This window comes from Balaenoptera physalus, assembly GCF_965194825.1.
Source record: "Balaenoptera physalus genome assembly, chromosome: 7".
Lineage (NCBI taxonomy): Eukaryota > Metazoa > Chordata > Mammalia > Artiodactyla > Balaenopteridae > Balaenoptera > Balaenoptera physalus.
In genome coordinates, this window is record NC_138886.1 from 2,194,891 (window position 1) to 2,215,378 (window position 20,488).

Genomic DNA, 20,488 nt, shown 5'->3' on the forward strand with positions numbered 1-20,488 from the left:
TGGCGTGTGCATGTGCGTCTGTGTGCGCACGTGTGTGCTCACACCCCAACAAGAAGACCGGAAGCCAATCGAGGCAGCACCTGCACCCCCTTCGCCAGGCACAGAGCTGCTTGGTGCAGAGGCCCCTCCGCGCCCCGTGCCCTCCCGTGGGGACAGGTCTGGGTGATGGCCCTGAAGCCGTGAAGTCTCAGCTCCCGCCCCGCGCCCCCCCCCCCGCCCCCATGGCCTGGTGAGGACCTTGAGTGCTGGTGGGCTGCTCTGTCGTTAACAGGCTGTGGGGACAGAACGGGGCTGAGCCGGGCCGAGGCTGCCGGTGTCCAGGGCCCTAAGACGTGGGACCGCTGGGCACTCAGGCAGGCCGACAGACGGCGCCCTGGCCGGGGGTCCGCCTTGTCCCCAGCCCTCTCCCGGCCCCCGAGGTGTGGAGGAGGTGACTTTAGGACAATCCTGGGGCCGTCCCACGTGGTGGGTGCGGGTGTGGGTAACGGCACCACCTGGCAACACAAAGAGGCCCCAGACAGGTGTAGGTAACTTCCTGCCTGACAGATGTGCCCGGATCATTCGGCGAGCAGGAGGCCAGTGTCTGTGAGGTGATGTCTGGGAGGCCCGCTCCCCCGGGCCGGGGCAGACAGGCCCTGGATGGGAGCAGGCTGACCTCTGCCCTCGGCGGAAGGCGAGCCCTGCCCCGTGAGGCCAGCCCGGCGGGCCCGCTGGCCTCCGCTCAAGGTCCTGGCAACCAGGCCCACATTCCCACGCTGGGCTGGAGCTCAAAGGCCCTGAGGGCGCTCCCACCTCTTGCTTGGGTAGCTCCAGAGCAAAGTGGCTGGAGTGGTGTCAGACCGGGGACAGTGGGCTGGGGTCCAGCTCTGGGCCCCGAATATGCCATCATCCCTGACTTGTTTTGAGAATTAGATGAAATGACGAGTGTGAAGAGCTTGGGCATTCAGTACATGGAAACGGCTTGATTCAGGGACCCGGCTGGAGGGACGCCAAGGGGCAGGCAGGCCTGGGGCGGGGACGGAGTGGCCCCGCTGGCCCTGGCGCGCTGAGCCTGAGGGCAGAGGTCGGGAGTGGGAATACCTGTTTCCAAGGGAAAACAGATGGCGTGGGGAGCACACAGGACTGGGGTGGCGGCAGAGCCCCTCTGTGGCTGAGACCAGGCGAGGAGGGAAGGGGGTGGGGGACAGATGCTGGCTGCAGGGTTCTGCAGACATGCCCACTCGTCAGGACCTTGGCCTAGGAGAAGGGAGAAAGTTCTTTTCTTTCCAGCATGGTGCTTAGTACCCAGTAGAAACCTAATAAGTGGATTCTCAAGAAGCAGTCAGTGGGGTGCTTCCCACAGCCCTGGAGACCTCTCAGGATCTGAGGAGGGACGTTTCTCCAGGTCGGGAAGGACGGAGGACTCTCGCCAGGCCTGGGATGGGACAGGGCAGGGGCCTGGGGCCGGGGCTGCACAGTTAGATACAAGCACAGCAGAGGGTGGAGCAGTCCAGCTTGGCGGGGGGCCCCGCGCTTCCAGCCTTCTTGTTGACCTTGGGCAGCAGCAGGACGAAGGCCATGGCCAGGGCACAGTGGTAGAAGCTGTGGACGTAGGTGTAATCCCAGTCCTGCAGGGGAGGAGGAGGACCAGTCTGCGGCCTCACCGCCCACCCTGAAGCCCATCTTCCCTCCAACAGCCCCTGCCCCGCCCTGGGTCCTCGGCCCTGTGCCTCGGCTGCGGGCCTGGCGTGACATGGCACCTGCCAGGAACAGGGGCTCCTCCCCGACCCCCTGGCTTGTCCTCGGGAGTCTGGCCAAGTCCCCTCCTCCGAGAAGCCTCCCCTCACTGGCCAGCCCATGGTGGTCTTTCCCTCCACCAAACCCCTAGATCACCGAAGGTCTGTGCCAATTCACTGGGCCTTTGATGAGGCGGCTGGGGCTCGGCTCCCCCTCCCCCTTCCCCCAGCACATCCCTTCTCCCCGTCTCCCCTCTCCCTCCCTCCTCCAGGTGTGCCTCCTGCCCCAGGCCCCTTCCGGGCTGTGCACCTCATCAGGTGCAAGCCCTCTGTACTGCCCCTCCACACAACCCCGCGATGCCAGGGGTGCCAGGGAAGGACCAGACCATGATTGGAGGGAAGCACTGTAGTGGGACGCTGCTGGAGACCCCAGGAGGCGCGCGGCCCCGCTCAGCACCCAGCCATGCAGGCCGGTGCTGACCTGCTGACCGGGGCCCTTGTGGGTGGGCTGCTTCCCAGTCCCCCGCCAGGTACCTCAAAGAAGAAGCGCAGCATGAGGGCCAGCGCCCCAAAGCAGAGGCCGGGGCCTATCTGCTGGGTGTACACGCTCTTGTCAGGATACAGGCGCCTCGTCTCCTTCATCTGCTGCAGCTGCGGGGAGAGGGGCCAGAGGAACGCTCTCAGTTTGCAGCCTTGGGCACTTGCACCCTGGGCATCCTCAGGTGGGAGATGGGGCTCCGGGAGAGGCCCGGATGCATCTGGCCCAACGGTTGCAGGACCCAAGGGAGACCCCGCCTGGGTGATCGGGCTGTGGATGCCCTGAGCATTTTGACCCCGCAAGGACCCCCTGCCCCGTCTGCCTCTTGGGGTGAAAGAAGGCCACCCTTTCCAGCCAGAGGAGAACCCGAGGGGACCAGACACATGGTTATCTACAGCCAAGGGGTACTGGCGGTGTGGGACCTGCCCGCCAGCGTGGCCATGGCGGGTGGGAGATGCGTGTGGCCAACCCTGCGAGACCTCCACTCACTTTCAGAGTCGACAGACTCATAGTAGCATTTCTTAGACACACCCGACCAGCATGTGAAACCTGCCATTCCTCAGACGCTGATGTCTAGAGTGAGGCTCAAGTAGGCGTTTAAATACGTGGGTTCACGTACACTAAAAAGATGAAGTAAATGCGGGTCCACATCCTGAACACCCGAACCTCTGGGGCCAGGGCGTTTCAGCGCACAGGATGTTTTGGATTTCAGCAAGGTAAACGGTTGCACACATCGTGGACGGTGGATGCCCCTGGTGGGTAGGGCTGCTCCCCATAATTGCACCCCCACCCCCCTGCCAGCGGATCACACAGAGACCATGAGTAGCTTCATGCTGGGTGGGGGCAGGTTTTGTCACCAAATGAATTCTGAAACGATGCCCGATTTTTCAGTTTTCTGAAATTTTCCATTGCTGATGAGGAATCAGGACCTGCAATGTCGCAGGTGGTGTGTGGGTGCAGCTAAGGGAGCGTGACTCTGGGGGCAGCCGGCTGAGGCCCGGAAGCTCTCCTCCAGCCAATCCCGCCCCAGGTGGCGCCCGGGCCCCGCTCCGCAGCCCCATCACCCATCTCTCTCCACTTCCTGTCGCTGAGAGTTGCTCAAGAAGGGACAAGCCTCCGGGAGAAAAATCAACCCTCATTCCAGGAAACAACTGCCCTTGAAAAGCCAAAATAAACTCCACATTTAATGGTCTAGAAAACACAATTTGAGCCCCAGATGCAGGGAGCCAGGAAGCCCTCTCGGTTCCCGTGGTGCTTCGTGGGGACACTGGCGAGTGACCGCTCTTCTGGCTAATTAGAATCCAGCCCAGATTCAGAGCCGGCCAAGGTCTGCAGGAGGAGCAGGCTTCCAGGGCACAACACGGAGCCTTTATCCCACTTCCTGCCAGGGAGGGAGCGAATTATCAGCTCGGAGAGCGCTCTGTGTTTACGCATTCCAGAATGTTAATTAACGTGGCCCTTCCTGGTCCAGACAAGTCAGACCCCAGCACACTTCCGCCCCTCTCCCCTCTCCGAGGGGCCTCCTGGGTCAGCGCGGGGCCAGCTTGGCTTCCCCAAGATGTGGTGAGAAAGAGGCTCCTTCCCTTCTGCTCGGAGTCAGGACCTGGCCTCACGCTTGTCCTGCCGTGACTTCTTGTTAAATTGCTGACCTCTGAGCCTTGGTTTCTTCACCAACCAACTGGCAAGCTAAATCCTCCGCTCTCTGGGCGGAGAGAGGAGTGGGGCGAGTTTGGAAAGCTCACCCCCAGAACTTTATTTTCCCTCCCCAGTCTGCACCTGCACCAGCTGCCCAGCCCGACCTCTTTCCCCTGAGAACCGCCCTCCTGCTTCCCAGGGCTTTGTTCTGGTCCCCTCAAGGCTCAGTTCCTTCCCTGCCCTGGGGGCCCAGGAAGTACCCCTGGGTGCGCCCTGCCCGAGCATCCCTCTTTCACTTGGGCTAGTCTGAGTGGGCTTCAGTCATTGCAGCCAGGAGGGCCTTGTTATGACAGAGGGTGCGGGGAGGCCTGGGGAACCATGTGTAGAAGGCCTCGTGGTGCCAGGCCCCTGGGTGCCCAGCGAAGGGCCATCAGTCTGGCTCAGGCTGCTTCCATGCTCACAAGCAGTTCCATCTTCCGGTCGACCTCACACCACAACTTCCCTCTTCATCTGAACCAAGCTCAAGCCTCAGCCCCTCCAGGAAGTCTTCCCAGATTAACCCAGGCCACTTCCAATTGATATTGCATCTCTAAACCAGCCATTCTCTTCAATAATAATAACAGCAGTAATAATAATGACAATAATAAATAGTTCAGCACATTAGGAGCCAGGTTCTGTGCCAGTCCTTAAGATGCATTATCTCAATTAATCTGAGAAGCAACCCTATGAGGTAGGTACTGGATTGTAACACCCACTTTACAGATATGGAAACTGAGGCAGAGAGGTTAAGTGACTTGGGTCAGGTCCAGAGCTAGTGAGTACAGACGTAAAACAAACCGGGTTTGCATGGCTGGGGCACCCGACGGTCATTTTCTGTGTGTTAGCTGAGGCCCTGTGTCCAGCCTGCCGACCCACGCGGCAGGAGGTAGATGGAGACCCCGAGGGGGAGGAGTCACCGTCAGGGGAGGGTGCCCCCGACCGTCGGGCTCGCACAGTACGCACCCACTTGGCCGCGATGATGAGGACGGCTGTGCCGATGGGGCCCGAGTACACCCCGTAGCCCCAGCGGTCATGGTAGATCCGCACAGCGATGGTCAGGACGCCAAACATCACTAAAGTCGACCGCTTGGGCTCATCGAAGTCGGCCAGTGCTGCCAGGGAGAGAGCGGGGTGAGGTGAGGGGCCTCCCGTGCCCCTCCTGGCCGCTGCTCCCCCAGGGGCCCTCCCTTCGGGGTCCGGGTGTGGTGTCCCCTCAGCCAGGGAGACCCCGTGGCCCAGCCTGGGCCCCCCCAAGGTCTGAATTGCGGCTGGTTTTAAAGGACAAGCAGGCTGCTGCCTTCCCGTGGACGGAGCAGCCTGGGCTAGGCTGGCAGGAAGCTGCTCTAACACGGAGATCAACGTGCGGTGTCCGGGAACGAATCTCCCCCATGGGGCCACTAGGACGAAGACGCAAAGACCGCAGCTAGGATACGAGAAAGATCTGGTCCTGCACAGGCCTGCGCCCATAGCAGCGAGTCCCCCCGTCTAATGGGGACCGTGTGCCCTGCCATCGCCACGAGTCCACAGTAAGTGAAAAACAGTCACAGAACCATGTGGTTTTGAATGATCGCATCTTCATAAAAACCTGAGCTAAAAATTGTGTGTGAGTCTCAGGAACAGTGTTGGGGGCGTAAACTCTGAATGTGAGCAGCGGTTCTCCGGGGTGGGGAGGGTGGGGGCAGAGCGCTTCCTTTTTTCCTCTGTACGCCTCCGCTCAGTCTGTCAAAACAAGCCTCTACTAAATGTGCAGTTTTAAAAGGTTATGGAAAATGGGAACCAAGGCACTTAAGTGCTGCGCCTACTTTTTCACAGACTGAGCCCCACTCTGAGCCTCAGGGTAAGGAAGGGGGTTCTCAGAGATGAGAGGGGGCGGGGGAGGCAGTTGGCGGGCTCGGCTGGCTGAGTGCATGGTGGGCGGTGGGGGACCCAGGTCCCGCGTGCAGGGCTGGGCTGCCGGGGGCTGCCACTCACCCATCAGTGACACCCACATGCTCAGGGCCGTCCCGTAGACGCTGAAGTACTCCAGGATGTCGTGGCGCAGGAAACAGAGAACCGACAGGCCGGGCCCATTGCAGGCGTGGTAGAGCTGCCGGGAAACCCACAGACGGTTGGTCAGCAGGGAGAGGAGAGCTCTGGAGCCCTGGGGCCAGGCCTGGGCCCCGAGCCACGGCCCCGTGAGCTGGGACCTCGGGCAAGTCACTGAATGGCCCCATGGCTCTTTTCCCCATCTGAAACATGGGGGCGCAGCGGACTGCTCCCCCATAGGGTCTTGCGGACGAAGCCCGCCGAGGTGGGGACCCTCCCGTGTGATCTGTACATTCCCTCAACATCCAGGTCTGCTGAGGCCGGAGCCTTTTTCCTTGGGTACCGGTCTGCCCTGCACAGGCCAGTGGGGCCTTCTCTCCCACAGTTTACCCCTCTGACCACCGGGCATCTGAAGCCCTGGGGGGCTTGCGAAGACTCAGGTGCTGAGCCTGCCCCGTGGGTTGCCCCCTCAGCAGTCGGGGCTGGGGGTCAGAGATTTGCCTCTTTAAGAGGATCTCGGGCTGATCTCGGGATGCCGCCAGAAGGGAGCCCGCTTTGAGAACCACCCGCCTGCAGCCCTCAGTTTGTTTCTCTAAAGTGAGGGCAGATCGCAGAGACACTCCCGCCCCCCGCCCCCGGGCAGGTGCTGAACGCAGCGTCCTCTTTGCCCGCCCCCCCCCGTCCTCCCCCACACTCCTACGGTTGTCTGCCAGATACCTAATTTAATAGCAATTTTAAAGCAAAATGTCCGTATTTTCAAAGCTGTCAACTTATTTCTGGACAACCGTCTCCTTTCACTTACACATTTCATCATTTAAGGTAATATTTAATGACATGATGTAATTATTTTGACAAGCTCAAGGGCATAAACAAGCTTGGAGACCAGCACAGTCGACTGTTGGTCAGCCCAGCTCAGCTGGATGGAGAGGCGTGCAGGAGAGCAGCCCACAACTGGAGGTGCCAGGGATGCTACGGGTGGGGGCGGGGTGAGAGCCCTGGGTCATCTGGTGAGTCGAGCAAGTTGAGGTCGATTTAGAGCTTCCGCTGGCTGCAACTTCACGTGAACTAAAGCTAAGGTGCACCTAGGAGGCATTAACAGACATGTAGTGTCCAGAACAGGGGAGGGGATGGTACTGCTCCTCTCTGTCTGGTCAGACCCCCCCTAGAGAGCTGTGTTGAGCTTTGGATGCTGCACCCTTTGAAGTGCCACTGGCAAAGAACAGGTTGGAGGAAAGGAATCAGGCGGTGGATAGGACTGTTTAGCTCAGCAAAGAGAAGCTTCAGGTGGGGCGTGATCAAGGTGCTCACATCTCCAGGAGAGAGGAGGGAGAAGAACACTTGTTCCCCATGGCTCTGGCAGGCAGAGCCAGACCCTATGAGTGACATGGATTCTCTTCTCCTGCCCCCCTGCTCCTTCCAGAACTACTTCTCCCCCACCCCCAGCTGAGCCCTGCTGTCTCTGTACCCATTGTCTCTCTTATGTAGCACAGATCACGATGTACGATTAAAGGCTTAACCACTGAGATTCTGGACGCTGTCTGTGCCCTGCCACCCGCCTCGTCCCAGCCTAGAGCCGGCTCACCATCGGCCAAGTGTTTGCCTGTGAATGCAGTGTCAGGGAGGCTTTGGAGCGGTTTGAAGGAGAGCTGGCCCAGGAGGGGCCTTTCCCCCCAGGCCCTCGGTTCACCCCTGCTGGAGAGGTGGGGCAGGTGAGACTCAGGGGGGAACCACCTGCCAAGGAGCAGGGCGAAGCACCAGGGGGCCCTCGGCCTCTGTGCCTGCGAGGCCTCCCTCCCTCTTCCGACCGAGCAGGCCTGGCTCTGCGCGGTGCTGGTCGGGGGCGCGGGTGGCAGGTGGCTGGCCGCCTGGCAGGAGAGGGCACGGCTTCCGGAGGCCGGCCTGGCAGGTCCCGGCCGTGAGCTCCGATAAGCGGCTGATTGCCCCTAGGGCTGGGGTGGAGGGCTCCTGTCAAACGGGGACGAGAGCCCCTGTTCCGTGGGGTGGGCCAGGGGACGCCACGTGACACAACACGCAGCACGGGTCCAGCAGCTGCCACAGGACGGTCCTGGTGGGAACACAGAAGACTCCACGCAGGAGGCAGAAGTGGCGATGGTGCCTCTGGGGGCTCTGGGAGAAGGGGCCTGAGTGTGTCCTTAGGCCAGGGACACTTGTCACCGGACGCAGCTGTCCCTGCCACTCTGGCTGGGCGGGGCAGGGCTGGGTGGGCCTCTGAGGCCAGCCGCGGAGGCAGCTGTGGGGTCAGCTCAGCCCCGGTGGGGAGGGGTGGCCTGGCGGTGACTGTGGTTTCGGGGGCGGGGTCCAACATGGGCCTGGAGGACAAGACGCCGGCTCCTCTCCCCGGCCCTGGGCCCTTGTACCCACAGAGAAGCCCCCTGTCTGCCTGGCTCTGGTTTCTCATCTGCCGGGCAGACCTCCTGGCCCTCACCCAAGCTGGGGTCCCGCGAGGAGCAAATGAAATGGCTTTCGACAAGATTCCTTGAATGAGCCGGGAGGCCCTGCTGCCTGGGGAGGGGGCTGCCCGGGGTGGGGGGGCCACGCCGTCGTCTCTCGCACGGCTGGCACTGCCACACGGAGTCCGGGAACCCTCACCTCTCCCGAGCATGCTTCATCAGGGAGTTGGGTTTAAATCAAGGCTGGGTCTGAGGGAAGATGATGGAGGAAAAGAGAGTGGGGCCCCTCTGGGGGTCCAGCGGCGAGGGTGGGTGGAAGGAGCCTCAGAGGCTCACAGACAGGGAGGCAGGAAGGCACTAAGGTGTAGAGAGATGATGGATGGATGGATGGATGGATGGATGGATGATCAGGCAGGTAGAGAGGTGATTGATTAGATATATGTATAGGTGGCTGATAGACAGATAGTACATAGATAAGTAGACAGACAGACAGACAGACAGAAGCTAGAGGGATGGATAGATAGGGCCAGAGAGACACATGAGGGGAACAAAGCTAGGGAGGGACACCAAGAAATTTAGAAAGAGAGTACATTCCGTGGGGATATGGCTCCAGAAATCAAGAGGGAACCAGACACAGAGCGAGCCAATATGAGAAACACAGAGGGAAAGAGACCCACAGGGAGATGGGGGAGGGGGACAGAGAGAGAGAGAGAGAGAGACAGACAGCCAGACATATAAATAGAAAGAGAAAGAAGGACTCAGAGAGAGACGTAGGCCCCAAGAAGGAGAGACAAGCCGACGTGAGCAGGCCCTCCTGAACTGAGGCCAGCTGCAGGATCCTGGAACCAGATTCCCCTGGCCCTACACGTTCCCCGAGCCCTGCTAGCCCCCTCCTGGGCCTGGAGTACCAGGGAGAGTCGGGGGGGGGCAGGGGTGAAGAGGGGGAGCTGGAGCCAGGAGAAGCCTTGGGTGGTTGGCAAGAAAAGGGGGACCTTGGAGGGGCTTGTCCCTGGCCCGCTGTGGGCTTGGTCTCACTCACACCAATCCCAGAGTGACTTCCTGCCACAGTTGGGGAAACTGAGGTCCAGGAAGGTGAAGGGGGGCCCCCAGCCCTCTCTCCTGGTCTCTGGGCTCTTTCTTTCACCTCCCCACCATCACCCAATACAGCAAAGTGGTGGAAAGACAGCCCCTGTCCTCCGTCTCTGGGAGGGGGCCCTGGGTGGGTCCTATCCCCAGGCCCCCGGACTTACCGCCACGAAGAACATGGTGAAGAGGTAGACCATGGCCTCCATGTGGAACTGCCTTTTGGCAGCAATGCTCACCGTGGGGAGGAACGCCAGGCTGCTGAGGGTGGGCAGGAGAAGTTTGGCCACGAGAGTCCCCATGGGCTGGCGGGGAGAGGTAGGTGCAGGCCTCCCGGGTCTCCAGGGCAGAGAAGAGAAAGGCAGAAGGCCCGCTGCTTCCACCAGGGGCTCCGGTGGCAGCTGTGGTTTAAACGCCCTGAAGAGAGGCAGGGGTGTGAGCACACATGTCGAGGAGCACATGGAGAGGGTTCAACAGCTGATGTACCATGTGATCAGCGCTTGTCTCTGATTTTCTTTTTTTTTTTTTTTTGGGATAGGTCAGAGTTGTTGATTCAAGGAGACCGTACTTCTTTTCTCTGAGGCAGCACCTTCGGCGAAGAATCCCCATGAGCACAACCGCCAATGTCCAGCCACTTTCCATCCTGGCCCCGGCCCCTCCCCGAGGTGCTCAGGGGTCCAGAATAAGAAAAGCGCAGACTCTGCGGCTTGAGTCACGCGTCCACAGGGGGCAAGAGGTTAGACGACAACCCAAGGTTCAGCCCATTCTAATCACTAAAAGGACCCTGTAGCTAAGTTTCACAATTTACCAGCCCACAGGCATGTCTGACTCCCCCGCTCTTGCCCCAGACAGGCTTCCTTGGTAACTAAACAAATGAAACTAACATTCTTTTCTATTTGGTTACATAGTTTCAAACCTGAAGCACATAGAACCCGACGATCTCTACCAGTGTCCCCAGCGCAAGGCTGATGCTAGCCGTCTTAGCATTCCTCTGCCTTCCGGAAATAACCTTCCTTTGTTGAAGAGGCCTGGGGGAACTGCCCAGCAGGGTCCCCCCTGCACCGCCCCCGTTATCCTCTGGCCAAGGAACATGGGAGTGTGTGAGCTACCCAGGCCAACTGTCTCTCCCTGGAGGGACTGCTTGATTAATTGCTTGACTGATTAATTCTTTTGTTTATTTGTTGCCAGCAAAAGAACAGCTTTTATTCCCTTTTATTTTTCATCATGATATAATGGTGTCGCCTACAACAAAACGCACAGATCTATAATGTACAGTTTGATGAGTTTTGACAAGTGCTGTGTGACCACCCCTGCATCCCCGTCACTCCAGGACATCCCTCGAGTCCCCGGCGGAGGCAGCCACTGTTCTGTTTCTGCCACGCACTTGACTTCGCCTCTATAAATGGACTCATGCGGTGTGCACTCTTTCGGGCTGGCTTCTTTCACTGCCCCGGAATGTCCCTGAGATTCACCCACGTTGTGTCCAGTGGCTTGTTCCTGTGGTCGCTGGGTGGCTACGCCGGATTTTGTTCTCCTGGGAATTGGAATCTGGAGTATGGGAACAGCGGGGGCGAGGCCAGGAGGTGCCCATGCATGTCAGTGCCTCAGGGAGAGGCTGCCGGCTTGTCCCACGCCCCCTGGGCCCGCTTGACCCACCTTTCCTTCCATCTGGGAGCTCCCTCACACCTTTCCAGAACTCTCTTTTTTTTATCATACGTTGGCTGGGGGCCATTTCTGCCGTTTGCCATGAAAAGTCCTATTCAGTACACGTGGTCACATCATTCTTCTGCTTAAGCGCCTTCCAAGGCACCTGCAGCCCTCAGCGTGAAGTCCAAGTTCTCCGGGGGATCGTGGGGCCACCTCCGCCCAGCCCTGTCCCCCACAGCACACCCCAGCCTCCACGGCACGCTCGGACTCCGACCCTCCTCCCGGCCTCCCCGCCTCCCCTGCACACACACGTCCCCCTCCTCTGACATCTGTGGGGACACACACGTCCCCCTCCTCTGACATCTGTGGGGACACACACGTCCCCCTCCTCTGACGTCTGTGGGGACACACACGTCCCCCTCCTCTGACGTCTGTGGGGACACACACGTCCCCCTCCTCTGACGTCTGTGGGGACACCCACGTCCCCCTCCTCTGACGTCTGTGGGGACACACACGTCCCCCTCCTCTGACGTCTGTGGGGACACACACGTCCCCCTCCTCTGACGTCTGTGGGGACGGGTCCCCACCCGGCTCAGGCAAGCTGGGGTACTCTGCGCTGGCCCCCAGCACGCCACTCGCTCCCGTCCGGGCCTCCCACCCTCTGTGCGGTGCGGTTGGTGCGGGGCTGCTCGGGGTGTGTGCCCATTGCTCCAATGGCCAGCTCACCGCCCAAGCCCGGGGCCAAGCCTGGCACGTGGTGGGTGGTCAGCAGACACTGGCTGAATGAATGACTCTGTGAAAAGAATGAATGAAAGTCCAGGGAGGCGGGGCTGCAGGGCATTTCAGTCTGGCACTTAGGAGCCCCGTTCCCTCTCCAAATGGGAAAACCAGATCGTGCCGTGTGTGCAGCTCTGGGTAAGAGGCAGGCGACCCCCTGCAAGCTGGTCACGGGAGCCCTGATCATCCCGGCCCACCTCTCCACGCCCCGCTTCTGCCCAGACCCAGCCCCCAGCCCCCAGCCCCGGCTTCCAGGAGGAGTAGAAATCGTGTGGTGAGGAGATGGATTAGAGGTCAGGTGCTAGGAGAGAACTCTCCGGGGCGGTAAACCCCACTCAGAAGCAGGAAAACATTCCACAGTTGGTTTTGTGCATGACTCTGTGTGTGTGTGTTTTGCAGCTGTAAACTCCAGGGCCGGGGCTGCAAGCTTGGGGAAGGGAAAAAGAGAAGGGGGAGGTGATGGAGGAAGCAGGAGGGGAGCCGCACATGTGTTGTAATGATTAAGGACCAAGGGGGCCGAAAGGGGCTGCCCCAAAGCAGGGAGACAGGTGGCCAGGCTGGGGGTGGGGGTGGCCCGAGGACCCCCCTGCAGAAAGGCTGGGACTCGAGCGGCCCTTTGGCGGGGGAGGGCGTGGAGCGTAGAATGGGGGTCAGGGTGCAGCCTGCGTGTGGCTTCCGTTGGAGACCTGGCCGCCTGGAGACAGGCCAGCTGGCTCGGGGGAAGGCGTCCAGCTCTGAACAGGACTGAAAGGACCCTCGGTTCTCACTGGGGCCAGGGAAGCGATTGGCCTGGGGAGCTGGGTGGGGCAGAGTAGAAGAAGCAGGCCGGTTGCTTTGGGGGTGTTGTGCCCCCAGGCACAGGGTAGGGGGAGCCGGATCGGGCTGGGCTGGGAGCCAGCGGAGACGTGCTCTGGCCTCCCCGTCTTCCGGGCTCCGGTGGTCCCGCCAGCCGACCGGCCGGCGTCCGATACCCCACTCCACCCCACCCTCACCTGCTGGTGCTTGGGCAAAAGCGGACGCCACAGGCGGCGTGCCCTCCTTCTGCCAGGATGCCCTTGCCGGGCTTGCCTCCATGTTCATATTGTAGCCCTGGGCCTCTCCTGACCCCTGGTGGGGGGGGCTCTCCATTCGAAGCCCCACTGCACTGTGTGTGTCTTGAAAACCATTTACACACACAGACATTCATTCAGGGCCGGCATGTGCCAAGCTCTCTTCCTACTTTGTCCCTTTGGGCCGTGTCAGCAGCTGGAGGCGGGGGGTGGGGAGTGGGGGTGGACGTCTCTCTCTGCCCATTTTACAGAGGAGGAGACTGAGGCCGGAGAGGAGGGGAGACTGGCCCCTGGCGCGTGCTCCTAGCCGAGGCCCCCAGGCGCATCCCTCCTCTGCCCAGCAGGTGGCGCTGGTCCCAATGGGACCTGGCAGGGCCTGTCCCGGGCAGGGTGGGGGCCGCTGGCGGGGCAGCCACAGCCTGGGGAGCAGGGAGTGGGAGCCGATCCGCCCACCCTCCCCTCCCCCGGGCCCCTCAGTATGGAGCAGGCCGGTTTTATAGAGGTGCTGAAATGCCCGGAATGCCACACGGCTCCCACCTCCCGGACAGCTGTCTGTCTGCTCAGCCGGCCCAGCAGAGCAGGGCCGGCTGCTGCATTTGCATGCTCCACGTTTTGAACACCCGACCCGCAGCTCCAGAGCACAGCACAGCAGCCCTTGGCCCTCTGTGTAGGGACCCACTGAGGCCCTCCTGCCCCTGGTGGGAGGGGGTCTGGGTACTGATGCTCCTGATTCCTCCCTTGGGGTCCCCAGGCTGGAGTACCATCTGGGGCCTCTGCAACTGGGGTTGTGACAACATTCGTGTTGGCCTCAGCTAATGACTGAAAATGAGCAGCTCCAGCTGCCTCTGGGCCCCTGAACACCAGCCAGGTGAGCCAGGTGAGCCAGGCGAGGGCCCCGCCCCTTCCTAGCTCTGGGGCCTTGGTGTGCCCTCTGTCCGGTGAGCCTCAGTCTCCTCATCCGCAAAATGGGGCAACCCGTCACTGTCTCATAGTGTCACGGAAGGCATAGGGACAGGCCCTGTGGCAGCGGAGGGGCTGTCCCGGCAGGAGGTGTGCCCCTCACAGCCGGGCTCGGCCTGCGCGCCTGGGCAGCCTGTGAAATCCAGGAGCTCAAGGACGCAGCTCCCGCCAGCCCCACTGCCCCTTGCCCGGTGGTGGTCTGTCCCTGGAGCTCCAGCGGCAGGCTTACTTCCCAGCCCTGACAGGGCCTCCCGGGGCCCCGGGACGAGGCCTTCAGAGGCACCTCCTGCCTGTGCTTGATTCCTTATCACCAACCACCCCCCGCAATTTCGAGGGTCTTCAGGGGCCCTGGGGCCTTCCCTGATCCCTGATGTCTCCCTCTGAAACCCCCAGACCACCAGTGGACCAAGCAGTGGTCACAGCTCCCGGTGGGTCTGGAGTCTGGGGGCTTGCTGGAGCCCCTCGGGGTGGGGGAGCCCTGGCCGGCTTCTGGAGGTAGAGGGTGGGGTGGGGGTGGACGTGTGGCCCGCCCAGGCCACACACCTGCTAGAGGTCCCAGAGCTGGGGGTGGCAGCCCGCCTCCCAGGCACTGTCCCGTTGAGCTAAGAGAAGGCGCTGGGGTGTTTGCTCCAGATTTGGGGACAAAGGAGCCTCTTTCTAAACACCCCAAGTCCCCCCACTTGAACCTCAAGACTTGGCCTGATAGAAAATGCCAGTGCTGAGAAAGAGGGAGGGGGAGAACTCTATTTTGTGCTCCGGCCTGCTGACCTCCAGTGGTCTGTGGGCGTGGGTCCTCCCTAACGGCCAGCCCGGGCCCAGAGCATCTGCCCGGGGAGCTCACGGGGAGGGACGGGCTGCTGGGCCTCCCTCTGGAGCCTGGTCCTCTTCCAGTCGCCGACCACCTCCAAACAGGCCACATCGTCCCTCAGTGGCCCACTCCCTGTTGGGTACAAGAGCTCTGCTGTCAGAAGGTGCCCAGGGTTGCCCCAGGCTCTGGGTGGGCAGCAGGACATCGGGAGACGGCGTAGAGGTCGTCACCCTCCAGGCCATGCTGGCCGGCCTCTGGGTGCCAGGGTTGAGGACCCACTTCACAGGGGCTCTGGCTCTGGTCCCCGTCTTTCTGAGCTCTGTTTCAGACACTTGGCTGTACAGGACAGGGCCCAGCTCCCGGCGTGACTGTCCAACCACTGGGACCTCCCAAACTGGTCATCCCATGGCCCACTGCACCCCTCCCCCACCCGTCCCTTCCCTTGCCCAAGTGGGCTCCTCCCCTTCCGCCTTGTTTTCCCACGCTTCACCTCGCTTCCCCTCAGAAATGTGCCCAATTTCCTGTTTGCAAGCTCTTCAGACATCCAGAAAGCTCTGGTGGAAAGATAATCTCCTTCTGAAAAAACGTGTCCACAGCATCTCTAGCCAGGGTCACACAGAGAGTGACGGGGACACCTCACCGTCACCCCAAAGGACTGCCAGGCAAATCCACCCTTCCATGCACTGAGCACCTGGCTAGAGATGCTGGGCCCTGGCAGGTGCTAAGATACAGTGTGAACCAGGAGCAGCCCCCGCTCTGTGGGGTCACAGCCACAGGCCGGGGAAGATCCCGCTCAGTGCGAGAAGCCAGATCAAAGTGCTGGGCCACCTGGTGGGCTTCCTGGAGGAGGTGTCCTCAGAAAATCATCTGGAGGGCCAAGCACGTCCAGATGGGTGTGAAAGAAGAGCTCCAGAGAGGGGACAGCGGGAACCATGATGGGGGCTCTGAGCCATTTCTTTCAGTGACTCTCCAGGGAGCCCCGTGCATCATCAGAGCTGGGAGGCAGCAATTCCGAGGGCCGCTGGGTGACCTGTGGGGCTCAGTGAAAAACGGGGAGCCCCTTGTTCGCCAAGCAGGACAAAACTTTCTCATTCCTCCAAGGGCCTCTCCCAAACAATAGGAGTGTTTTTATTTGCTGTTAACGTCGTGCTCCTTTGGGCATGGGGAGCTCGTGGATTGAGTGCCTGGGACCCCACCGGAGACTCCGTCTGATCCTGGCTCCCCAGAGGGCAGAGGGCAGTCCTGAGAGGTGCAGGGGGTAGGAGGTCCCCCAGCAGAAGCTCTGTCTCTCCATCACTCCATCACCCCATCCAGTGTCGCTCCGAGAACACGAATTCTAAGATAACACGATTAAACCTTCAACACGGTGACGGCAGAGCGTGGACCCCAGGCGTGGCCTCTTCTGAGCCTGGGCTGCTCTTCCGGTCACACACTGTGCTGCTGGTTAGAGCCTTCTTAGGTACTCCGGGTTCTGCCATCCAGGCCTGGCTGCGACCCCGTGAGGTGGGTCCCGAGGGCATCTAAGGCCCCGCCAGGAGGCCCAGCCTGACCAGTTCTCCAGAACTGACAGTGGCTCTGCTCTTGGCACTTGACAAGGCCTTCAGAGGCACCTCCTGCCTGTGCTTGATTCTTTATCACCAACCACCCCCCGCAATTTCGAGGGTCTTCAGGGGCCCTGGGGCCTTCCCTGATCCCTGATGTCTCCCTCCGAAACCCCCAGACCACCAGTGGACCAAGCAGTGGTCACAGCTCCCGGTGGGTCTGGAGTCTGGGGGCTTGCTGGAGCCCCTCGGGGTGGGGGAGCCCCGGCCGGCTTCTGGAGGTAGAGGGTGGGGTGGGGGTGGACGTGTGGCCCGCCCAGGTCACACACCTGCTAGAGGTCCCAGAGCTGGGGGTGGCAGCCCGCCTCCCAGGCACTGTCCCGCTGAGCTAAGAGAAGGCGCTGGGGTGTTTGCGTCAGCTGGCTGTAGGGTCCCTCCCAAGGGAAACCGTTAGTCACCCTGGTGCTGGCTGGACGTGGACCCAGCAATGCCGGGAGAGCTCGGGAGTGTGCCCGGGGATGCAGAGCCCTGGCGCTTGGCGGGAGGGGCGGGGGTGGGGGCAGAGGACCCAGAGTGCGAGTGATCAGCAGTGTGTCTGTGAGGGGTCGGTGAGCGTGTGTGCCTGTGTGTGCATTAGCGTGTGCCCGTGTGTGTGCCTGTGAGGTTGTGTGTGTGCGTGCATGCGTGTGTGCACGTGCACCAGTGCCGCGTGACGGGTTCCATCGTGTCTGCGCTTCAGCATGCTGACCCCAGGGGGCAGCGTGGACCTGGGTTTGAGTCTTGGTTCCACCGAACAACTCAGGGGCCCCAGGGGGAAAATGAGATGGATGAGACCTGCCTCCCAGAGGGCCTGGGGAGGATGAACGTGATACAAGAACCTGCCAGATGGAGAGGATGTGCTCAGTAAGGACGCTGGGGTCCCTGATGTGCCGCTCACCAGACGTGCGACCCCGGGCACCACCCAGCAGTCTCGGAGCCTTAGTTCCTCCATCTGTAAAATGGGGAGAGCAAAGATGCTGACCTCCTAGCTCTCAGCACAGAGGAAGAACTCGATGCAGGGCAGCAGGCGTTGTTGGTTTCAGGATCATCTCTGGTTGCTCTCCTCCCCGACCATTCCTGTTGGTGGCAGAATCTTCCCAGGGGTGGAATGATTCTCAGTCGCCCAGGGAGGCAACTGGAGGAGCTCGCCACAGTTCCTTCCGGCAGGGAGGGTGCAGGGAGGGGGAGGGCTTTCCAGGCGCCACTGGGAGCCATCTGCAGCACAGAGGCAGGGGGATGGATGAAATGGCTCAGGCCCGCCCCACTTCCACCCCCACCGTGTGGAGGTGCGGGGAGGGTGGGCTCCAAGGAGCCTGGTGTGTGGGGCGGGTGCCTGGCGTTGTTTCCGGGGCAACTTGCAATGTCTGGGGTCCCCCCTGGGTGCCCGGGGGCCGGAGTGCGTGCCGCTGGCTCCGTGCTCTGCTCCACGCTCTGACTCAGCAGGAACACAGGCTGGAGCCCCACGCCGGCCTGCCAGGGGCTGCCCAGCTGGCCCGCGCCCAGCCAGGCCGCTGTGCCCTGCCAAGCTGGTGCTGAACATCTGCAGAGTTCCGCGCACCTCCCCCCACACTGGCTCTGGCCATCCTAGCCGTCTGGTCCGCAGGCCGTGGGCACTTCTGTCCCTTCCCCGGAACCCTCGGCTGAGCCTTGCTGAGTCTCCCTCAGTCCCTCCGCCTGCTCAGGCCTCCGTTTCTCAGGAGAATCTCTCCAAGGCGGGCTGGGTGACCTCAGAGCATGGTGTCCCCTCTCGACCTCAGTCTCTCCGTCCGTAAAACGGAGCTATCGGATTGGATGCCTCATACCCCCAGACTCCATTCTGGGGAGTGGCAGAGGCTGGGCCCCTCTGGAAGCAGAAATCCGTCGGACCAAGCCTGGGGCTCGGCTTTGCCGCCGCCAATCTCCCCTGTGACCCCGGGCCAGTGGGCACTCCGTCTGGACACCCGGACACGCAGTCCCGCGTTCTGGACCCGGGAAGGCGGCCTCCCTGCTCGTGGCCGCGGCAGCAGTCAGCAGGCAGCTGGGCCGGCCTGGCCGGGCTCCAGAGGCGCGGAGCGGGTTAAAGTGTGCGCCAGGCCGGCCGGCGGGCGGCGGGAGGGGGGGCAGCCTGGTGGGAAGTGTGAGTTCCTCCCTGTCTGCCTGACAGCTATAAAGGCCGCCGCGCCGCGGAGCTGCCGCTGGGCTGCGCGCCTCCCGGGAACCCCCTCTCGTGGGCGCTCTTTGAAGTGGAGGAGGGAGGCGGTGAGGGGGAGGAGAAGGAAGGGAGAGAGGCCCAGCCCGCAGCCCTCTGCGCCCCGAGGCTCCCCCCGCACCGCGCACCTGGCGCCGCCTGCCCGCAGCAGAGGCTCGGCCCCTTTCTTCCGAGGACAACCTGCTGACCCCCGGCCAGGTAGGCCTCCTCCCCACCGTCTCGCTTCCCACCGCAGCCCTGCCAGGGCACGAGATGCAGCCCCAAGTGCATGCATGCCATCCCCGGGCCCCTTGGGGAGCCGTTATGTAACAGGAGCAGGGCTGGTGGGGAGGGGTCCAGACCCTCCCGAGCGCGGGCGACGGGGGCCCCTCAGCTCCTAGCCTACCGCGCCTGAAGCCCTTGTTTGCACGGCAAGTCTCTCCCGCTGGCCGGTGGCTGTTTTTGGACCCCAGGGAGGGATGGATCCCGCGTGAGCCGGGCCTGGCCTGCAGCCAGCGGTGTCTGGGAGCCTTAATGAAAACCAAGTGTGCAGCCGGCTCAGCACCTGTCTTCAGCCTGCAGGCAGGAGCCGGGGCACAGACTGGCCAATGGGACGCCGAGGGGCCTCTGTGCCTGCAGGAGGCTGGGGGGTGCAGATGGAGGCCTGCGGGGGAGGGGCGGCAGCCGGCTGGAGCGGTGGCAGGCTGGATCTCAAGGGCTCCGGCTCCAGGCTCCGGGGTGTGCTGCTGCCTCGTCTGGGGCAGAGAGAGGGCAGGGACATTCTTGGGGTGTGAGGGTGTCATTGGCGTAACTCCTGAAATTTTGCAGGTGCTTGAGCTGTGAGGAAACGAGGGTTTGAAGGAGGAGAGAAGGGGGCAGATGTGGAGTTGGTTTCAGGGCTGGCAGGCGTGGGGGAGGGGGGACTTTCATGCCTTCTTTCCCTGGAATTAGTCCCTGAGTTTGCTCTGGGGTCTGGGGGCTAGTCGGCCACCTGGCTGTGTTGCTTTGGGTGAGTTGGCTCCCCTCTCTGGTTCCAGGCTCTAGGGGGATGGGCTCGATGGCTTCGGAAACTCCTCCAACCCTCTGGCAAGTGACACTCAGGACCTGAGACAAACCCTGGACAGAGGCCACTATAGGCCCCGCTCCTCCCTCTCAGGGACAGATAGGGGAGGCTGAGGGCCCAGGAGGCTGCAGGCTCCCCTTGATTTGACCCCTGGCAGGGAGGTCCAGGAGTGTTTTGGGCTGAGGGTGCTGACTTCTTGGGAGACAGCCCCGTGGTCCTCGGCCACCCTCACTCCAACACTCCAGAGGCACAAGCTGTGTGTCTTCTCTTGGGAAGGAGGCGGCACAGATGCCTGGGCTCTGCCCGGCGTCGGGTCCCTCAGGGCAGGGGGAAGCTGTGTCCAGGGAGGGAGAGGGCCTGGCAGAGTCTGTGGCATCCATGGACCCCTCCAGCCGCTCCATGTAGCCGATGGGAAGGATCATTCCCATGTGGCCAGCAAGTGCCGAACAGATAAAAATCCCAAGGTGCTCTTGCTTGGGTCGGGTCTACCGGCCAAGGTAATGGATCGATCCTCAGCTCCTTCATCCAATGGATGCCACCTGGGCCTATAGGTGTCCCTGGGTTTCTCTCCAGGCATTCTCCAGGCTGCTCAGTTATTCAGAGGCAAAGCGTGGCCCATGTCCCCAAATGCCCTCAGATCAGGTGGTGCAGGCTTAGCATGCACACCACCACCCTAGTGTCTCAAGCCCGTGCAGGCATCTCTAATCATTCATCGAGCCCTCCCAACAGGGCCACCAGACCGCCACTAGCAACCAATCCCAGATAACCTCAGGCCTCAGCACTGGGTGGGCTCCGGGAGCTTTTCCCCGAAGCGGACTCCAGCCAGCTGGAAGAGGAGCTGGACCTGGCCTGGCAGTGACTGTACCCTTGCTTCCCAGGATGGATGGCAGATGGCAGCCTTCGCGCTGGGCCTGGTCCCTGCTGGCTCTGGCACTTGTGGCTGGGGGCGCGTCGTCCACGGGGGCCATGGTGAGTGGGGAGCACAGTCCTT

General features: G+C 61.8%; 2 protein-coding genes across 10 annotated transcripts in view; one reads left to right on the plus strand and one right to left on the minus strand.

The window, feature by feature from the left end:
* Positions 1-935: 935 nt before the first annotated feature.
* MYMK (myomaker, myoblast fusion factor) lies at positions 936-11,323 on the minus strand. 5 transcript variants are annotated; one of them, XM_082469443.1, is made up of 7 exons: positions 11,103-11,323; positions 10,393-10,994; positions 9,614-9,863; positions 5,899-6,013; positions 4,891-5,039; positions 2,250-2,366; positions 936-1,607 (listed from the first exon to the last, which is right to left on the minus strand). In XM_082469443.1, exons 2-7 carry the CDS (start codon positions 10,536-10,538, stop codon positions 1,458-1,460), a joined length of 927 nt encoding a protein of 308 aa, XP_082325569.1. In that variant the 5' UTR covers positions 10,539-10,994; positions 11,103-11,323; the 3' UTR covers positions 936-1,457. The 5 variants fall into 5 exon arrangements, with proteins under 5 accessions (XP_082325569.1, XP_082325570.1, XP_082325568.1 ...); XM_082469444.1 differs by having other exon boundaries at positions 9,686-9,863; positions 10,393-11,323; XM_082469442.1 differs by having other exon boundaries at positions 10,393-11,323.
* A 6,152-nt stretch (positions 11,324-17,475) lies between these two features.
* The window catches only part of ADAMTSL2 (ADAMTS like 2), a 35,083-nt gene continuing 32,070 nt past the window's right edge, over positions 17,476-20,488 (plus strand). For 4 of the 5 annotated variants that reach the window (XR_014265710.1, XM_082469438.1, XM_082469439.1 and 1 more), the window contains exons 1-2: positions 17,476-18,653; positions 20,376-20,466. Coding sequence is in view for 4 of the 5 variants with exons in the window: in XM_082469438.1 (XP_082325564.1) it covers positions 18,002-18,653; positions 20,376-20,466 (743 nt within the window). In the remaining variant the exon portion in view is untranslated. The remainder of the gene's footprint in view (positions 18,654-20,375; positions 20,467-20,488) is intronic. The other variant, XM_082469441.1, reaches the window with a different exon arrangement.

Excerpts from the sequence above, each read along its gene's own strand:
- MYMK (XM_082469443.1), bottom strand. The coding sequence starts at position 10,538 with ATGTTCCTTGGCCAGAGGATAACGGGGGCGGTGCAGGGGGGACCCTGC. Across the intron at positions 6,014-9,613 it reads TCACCATGTTCTTCGTGGCG|CTCTACCACGCCTGCAATGG; the intron begins GTAAGTCCGGGG and ends GTTTCCCGGCAG. Across the intron at positions 5,040-5,898 it reads CATGTGGGTGTCACTGATGG|CACTGGCCGACTTCGATGAG; the intron begins GTGAGTGGCAGC and ends TCTCCCTGGCAG.